Raw genomic sequence first — 7,063 nt, forward strand, 5'->3', positions numbered from 1 at the left:
GCTAGGAAGGCAAAGTCTGGAACCCTTTCTTGTACAGAGAAAGAGAACAGCTTTTATATCGAACGCTTTTCAGCATTTAGGTCAGCCTGCTCCAGCAGTTTAATAAACTGAGTTTGGCAAGTGGGTTTTAGAAAAGGCATCTGACCTTGTACCCTCTTCTCCTATCCTCAGGCTGACAAAAGTATCTGTGCTGTGGGTAGAGTTCTGATTCTAGAGGAGAGCACTATCCTGGTAGTGACTTTTTCTGTTCAAGAAGCTACAAAAAGATTATTCAAATGGTAACTACTTTAGAGAAATCTTTAAGGAGGAAGAGAGCACAAATTGTTCAAATGTAATTCAAGGCATCATACTTTCAGTTGAATATTGTGCTTCACCATTCAAGAAAACAGGTTTCACATTAAGAGCTCTCTAACTTTAAGAGCTTTTACATTCAGCTGTACTATGTGCAGAATGTAGCAGTTTGCATACGGTCTTTAAACCCAGATTCAGCACTTAGCTGTTTATGTTAGACCTGCATTGTGGGTGGTATGAACAAAACTGTAATTAAAATAGAAAATACTCTAAGCCTTCTGACCCTGAAGAGACTTCCTTGTGTGCTTCAAACATGCACTCAGTCTCCCAGTTACACAATGAGTGCAAGATATCAAGTAGCCACCTTCCAAGGTGGGAGTCGTGCCTGCTGAGACAATGAAATTTAGGTGCTCTGAGTATGAGAAAGCAGCACAGGGCAGGGGAGTTAAGCAGACAAAGCACCATAAGCTGCTGAAAGACAGCAACTAATAAAGGTTTGTCAGATGTTAAACCAACACAGTTTTAGTTCTGTTTTAAACAGGGATGGTTCAGAAGGAGTTATCCTTTTCTTCAACTATTGCCAAGAACGACTTGGGCACCAAGACTAAACAGATAGCCCAGTGGATTGAAAAGAAACACCATGTTAAAATTACCATCCGGCAAGCGAAAGATAGCAATACAGACATGGTAAGTGCACTCCTGAAAGCTGGACCAACCAGTTTCATTACACAGCTGTACTTGAATTAATTTCCCCTATTCAGTACTGCCATGGGGTTTTAATACATCATGTACTGCTAAAAATAAGTGAAGGTCTAGGTCCCATTAAAGGGATGGTTGCCCGACCATCAGCTGCTTCTGTTCAAACACTGCAGTTCTAGGAAAGTAGTCCCATAGAGACAATTCAAACACCATGCTTTAAGAATACAGTTACAATACTGGCTTTGAGAGCAGAATCTAAGCAGTTCCTACACCTTTGTAGCCCCACCTTATTAATTGTGCTGGTGAAATTTCCCTGTCAATGCCTTAAGCCAGCTCACTCACTGAAAAGTTTAACAGTAAGGTTTAAAAGAATTCTGCTGGTGTTTTTGCTGGATTATTTCACTAATATAAGTGTTGTTCTGAAGATGCATTTGTGCAATGGTGGCTAATGTTAGTTGTCCACTGCTGTGTGAAAAACTACTGGGATGGTGTTCCAAGACTGGCAAAGTAAACATCTATAAATAAGCTGGGGAGCTGGTGGCAACTTACTCACTAGTGTAACTGCAGGGCCTCGAGACTTGTCTTCACTGTCATTTGCACAAGCAGCTATTTTGTAAAGATTCCATGTAAGAATTTGTTTTCTTTTTTTCCTTTTAATATATGCAGTGAATTAGGTTTCCCTGATGATCTTTATTAAATTTCTGGACGAAAATTGTGATATCAATTCATCCAAAAGGAACAAGAACTTTTCATAGAAGTAGAATTCACAGGGAAAGGGTAATATGAGGAAGAATTGGATATCCAGATTTATGTCCTTAAATTTAAAAGCTTAATTACGAGCTTAAGAGTTCAGCTTACTTATATGAATGCATTGTATCAGCAAGTTCAATACTACTGGGTTCTGCTGACCTTAGAACAATACTGCCCCTTAAGAGGAAAGCCCCATAATATGCCCAAATCTCGCAGAAGAGGAGAGGAGGGAGGAGTCAGGTGCAGTCCACTTTCATGAACATCTTCAAACAGCAAAAACAGGTTGAGTCAGGAATTCAGCCTAAGTGTTAGGAAATGGCTTAATTCCTCTGGTAACCTTCCTAAACCTGCTAACGAGTAAAGAACAAATTAAGAAAGGACAAGTTGAACTGCTCAAACCATGATTGGCAACTAGCTCATTTCAGCCAATAGCTTAACCACAAGCAGGAGATCGTCTCATTACAGACAGCCTGAAATATTTTTCTAACTGTTTGTGCACTTAATCCTGTTTTTCTCCTTCATTTTAGTTCACGCTTTTTGATCAGATTTTAGAGACTGTGTCTGATAAAGCCACTTACGTTTCCAAGCCAAAAGTTACTAAAGAAGGAGTGAGTACCTGTATTTTGAGACACATGTCTGACAAAGAGCTGAAAGTGTACCAGAAGATGGAAAAACAGAAAAACAGTACAGAAAAGAAAGATGAAGATCAGAAGTCAAATGAGTTGCATCAGTGACTTTATAAAAAGATATAAACAATCTCTTATTTGAAATCAAACACAACCCTGTAAATTTAATAAAATTATTGTTGAACTTTACAGATTATTCCATGAAGAATGTCATCTCAGTCCGCCTTTACTGCAGAGTCAGAATTTCAACAGTTGGTATTTCACTTTCCGTGGGCTTATCCATTGTCTTGCTTTGTGTCACAACAGCATCCTTCCCTGGCTGTGTTTTAGGAGGAATGTAGCCACTCAGACGAGAGGCTAAGCTCCTCTTAGGATGAGAACGCTTTGTCTGGCAGAAATAAATGCACAATTAGCAACTTGACATATCTAAGGAACAAAGTCTACTAATGCAATGGGGAAAGAAGAAATCAATGAATAGGCCAGCACCACATCATTTAAAGGAGCTTTGGAATTAAGAATCTCCCAAATTAAGTAGATAGCTGGCCTGCTTTCTTTCTTGAAGTCATATTCTGAAACACATAATGTTTACTCTCCTCTGAAGTGACAGGGTATGGTTGAGAGTACTTTTTTCAAGAGTACAACTTACTTTCAGGTTGAGCTTTTTCTTCTCAGGATCGTGTACAACTGCATGCCTTGCTAGGCTCTGCTACAGTTATAAAGAACAGGAAAAAAAGTCAGGTTTATCATTTCAGATGATGTGATCCAGACTAGAACAGTGTAAAAAATACATACCTTCATCGCAAATGTTCTTCCACAGCCTGGATAATCACAAGAGAAAGGCTTTTTCTCCTCATGAAAAGAGAGAATGTGGCTTTGAAGGTTAAATACAGTTGTATAAGTTCTCCCACATCCTTCTTTTGGGCATCTGCAGACCTCCCTCTCGGCAGCATGTATTTTTTGATGCTGCTTGAGGTAATCTTTCCTTTTAAGAATTTTGTTACACTCACTGCAAACAATTGTGTCTGAGTGGGAGAGAAACAGGCAAAGCATAAATTAATAGCTTCTTACAGAAGCTCAGAATCAAACCTTAGTAGTCCTCTAGAACAGTGCTAAAATCCACACAAAATGCAAGGAATTCAGATTGGAAGAGAATAATGCAGTATGAATTATCCAGATCCAAAATCCTACATTATACAAGTTCTCATTAACTTGATCACAAAACAAAGTTAGTACACTGAGCAGCATTTCGATCAGTGAAACATCTAGCCAGAGCAACACCATTTTACCAATGAAGTGTTAATAAACAAGTTTGTCTGGACACAGTGACAAGTTGATGAAACGAGTTCAGCACTAACCCCTCAAATCAGCAGTTTGTTTCCTGTTTGTATCAAAAGTTCAGTTTGGTTTACTAAATCATTTGGAGTTTACCTGCATGACTTTCTTTATTATGTTTCAGAAGCTCTGACCAAGTTTTTCCAGTATATGAGCAGTTTTCTTTCTTGCATGCATAGCCTGTTGGACAGGACAGATGTTTACAATCACAAAGGTTCTGCAAACAGAGTCCAATTTTTCAAGGGGGAACTCTACTTCTAGCATTTGGAAATTAAAGGCCAGCATTCCTCCTCCCATCCTGCAACCCCCACAAATTAGAACACGAGAACATACTAACAGTTTTGAGGAAGAAACCGTGTATCACTCACACAAGTTGTCCGGAGAGGCTGTGGAATCCCTACCCCGAGAACCATTCAAAACTTGACTGGCTGCAGTCCTCAGCAACCTGGTCTAACTGACCCCACCTTGAGCAGGGAGTTGGACCAGATGACCTCCAGACCCCCAGAGGTCCTTTCCAACCCAAATGATTTTATGAAAATCTCTTCTTGCTTCAGTAAAACTATTTCCTCACCAGCCATTCACTTTCACTCAAATAGATTAAAATAACTGTAATATTATTACTATTCAAATATGTATATTACATATTAAACCACATTCTTGACCATACAGTAATATTCCAGTCTAAAGAAACTCTACCATTCTATCAGGCAGACAGAATGTTTTTTAAATGAACCACAGAAAGTCAATACTATTTAAATCCCAGGACTGGAAAAATCAAACAACTATGAAAAAGTCCCTGTCTTAAGAAAGGAACACAATACAAATCCCAGCTTTTTGCATACTCTTCCTAGTCTCCTGGGTTTGTTGGTTTATTTCTAGCACCGGGAAACAGGTTAGCTGTCAATCATACCGAAAGAATGGACAGGAGTGTAGCAGGATTAGCTCAAACATACATGACCAGCTCCTGACAATTCCACTTAAATACCTTTCACATAGGTACATTAATAACTTCAAACAATGCAAGTCTACATGGTTTTTCCAAGGCTCCATAGGAAACCTACTGCAGAACTGGCAACTGATCCTAACCTCTGGAGGTCTAGGATAGTGCCTTAACCATTAGCCCATCTCCAGCAGATGGATTATTGACAAGGAGGCACATTAGGAAAATAAATTACGGAAGGCATCCCAAGCTCTGTTCAGCCTGCCACAAGTACACTCTAACTGAACACTGCAACGCCTTGCAACTGTATCCCACCTGACTATTCAAACCGGATGTTCTTGTTTTGTCTGACTGGATTGCTAGTCCCAGAACACTTTCATGTCTGCTGTACTTCCCTGCCTACTCTATGGACTGGAAGAACACCTTTTTCCTTTGCTAAAATGTAACTAAAGCAAGAAGAAAAACTGTATTACCTTCATGTATCTTTTCGTGCCGCTTTAGATGACTTGGGGTAGAAAAGCACTTTCCACATCCTTCATTATTACATCTAGGTATAAAATACACTGGTTTAATTTCTTTCACTGCATCCACATATTTTTTGTTCTTCAAGTCAAGAACAATTAAAGTGGACAAAGTAATCCAAGCTTCCCTTTATTATAATAGAAAATGAAGGGATTAAGTGATTTGTACAGATCTAGCAAAGCGGCAGCAGAACACCAACAGCATTTTTGTGCCTGTCACACAGCCATACTAGTGCACTTAAGTGGAACACTCCTGTTAAGTGTGTTCCACCTGTAAGAAACACAAGACTAAACTTTGCTTTCATCAGATCTATACGGATGTGTCCTGTAAAGAATGGAATCATAGATTCACAGCTGCTCAGATTGGTGTCCAAGCCTCTCACCTTTTTTAAGGTACTACTCACTTGAGTGTTAGCCACATCACTCTTTTTTACTGGAAAACAGAGGTAGCTGCATTTTTCATTACCCTGCAAGCTCTTAAGCTTGTATTTCAGACTGTTTGAACTAGAAACTGGGGGTCTTTTTGTTATTTTTCCTGTGAACCTGTAATAAACCCATAGAAAACATCTGGAACGCTAAGTTGCAGAGCACCAAGGAACACAGACTACTGAGCAAAGAACTTGCACAAGAAATGTACTTGCAGCCACAACTACAAATCCATTCCACTTTTGGGTTTTTTTCTTTTTTTAAATGCTACATTAAGGAAAAGGTTGAGAAAAGGCTCCTGTTTTCATCTACAGCGTTTATGGAATTGTTAAAGTTCATTATTAAAATTATCCACCTACTTGAAGGGAGGGTCATTGGTGTGGTAACACTGATGAACTTTAAGTTGTTGATGCTTCCTGAAAGACTTGTTACAGCCTTCAAAGTCGCACTATTTAGGAAATTAAGTTATCATTAGAGACCAAACAACAAAAGCCCAGTCCACACGTGCTTGCTGAAATCCCAATCACAGTATTTGAACTCATCCAAGTACTGCACAAGAACAAGCTGAAGATAGATACACAAAAAGGAGCTTGTTCAGTCTCCACTTTGTGGTATCAAAGGTAATTACTCACCACATATTGCCTTTTCTGATTCTGATGCTTGCGCTCAATGTGCTTCTTTAAGTTTGATTTTGTTCGGAATTTCTCATTGCAGCCATCAGCTGTGCACCTACAAATGAACTACATTATTATCACTCCCAAACAGTGATTTGCTTCATAGGCAGGTACAGAAATTGCTGGACAAGAATACACAGAGAATGACTGAAAGTCAACCCAAACATAAAAATTTGCCTTAACAACACAAAAAGACAAGCTAAGTTACAATCAAAAGCCACAGGAAAATACATTAGAAGAGATTGTTAATAAAGCATGCAGGAATTCCTATCTCCTAATGCATGACATGCAGGTATTAAAAGCTTAGTAATAGGAAATAACTGCCCTTCCTTCTTTGAATTCTGTATTCTTGGGAGAGATCTGCCCATTCCCATTATGGATCATGGCCAGATAGGAGGCTTTAGGCTGCTATTTCCCACAGATCTCACCCTGTGTGCGCACTGTTAAGCAGCACTCACAGTACCAGAGCTAGGTGTGCGCACTGCACTACCCACACATCAGTTTCAACTCCCCTTCCGTAAGGACAAGCGTAATCCGGTTTAAGATGTAAAAATGCGGCCTTACTCGAACGGCTTTTCCCCGGTGTGCGTAAGAATGTGTCGAGCGCGGTGGAAGTCTCTGGTGAAGCCTTTACCGCAGCCGTCGTAAGGGCAAACATACGGCCTCTGAGACCGGAGCGGGAAAGAGGAAGGAGGGAGGGCCGGTCAGAGGCGGCAGAAGACCGCTACGGGCCTCGCCTGCTTCCGGGCGGCTCCTTCAGCACCACACCTGCGGTTGCGGGTACCCCAGGGGGTGAACCGGGCT

At 40.2% G+C, this 7,063-nt stretch overlaps 2 protein-coding genes across 2 annotated transcripts in view; one reads left to right on the top strand and one right to left on the bottom strand.

The window, feature by feature from the left end:
* Positions 1-2,497, top strand: part of MTIF3 (mitochondrial translational initiation factor 3) — a 3,394-nt gene extending 897 nt beyond the window's left edge. Inside the window, exons 2-3 of the mRNA XM_010023767.1 lie at positions 833-978; positions 2,268-2,497. Of these exons, the coding sequence (XP_010022069.1) occupies positions 833-978; positions 2,268-2,474 (353 nt within the window). The 3' untranslated portion in view covers positions 2,475-2,497. The remainder of the gene's footprint in view (positions 1-832; positions 979-2,267) is intronic.
* Positions 2,498-2,592: 95 nt separating this feature from the next.
* Positions 2,593-6,924, bottom strand: GTF3A (general transcription factor IIIA; the record flags this gene model as incomplete). Its single annotated transcript, XM_010023768.1, has 8 exons — positions 2,593-2,748; positions 3,013-3,072; positions 3,159-3,388; positions 3,795-3,878; positions 5,112-5,185; positions 5,945-6,033; positions 6,218-6,314; positions 6,824-6,924. Coding segments are annotated over 8 exons (891 nt in total), but the record flags the coding sequence as incomplete, so codon positions are not given.
* Positions 6,925-7,063: the final 139 nt, after the last annotated feature.

The sequence above is a fragment of the Nestor notabilis genome, unplaced genomic scaffold (genome assembly GCF_000696875.1).
Source record: "Nestor notabilis isolate BGI_N333 unplaced genomic scaffold, ASM69687v1 scaffold26801, whole genome shotgun sequence".
Taxonomy (NCBI): domain Eukaryota; kingdom Metazoa; phylum Chordata; class Aves; order Psittaciformes; family Psittacidae; genus Nestor; species Nestor notabilis.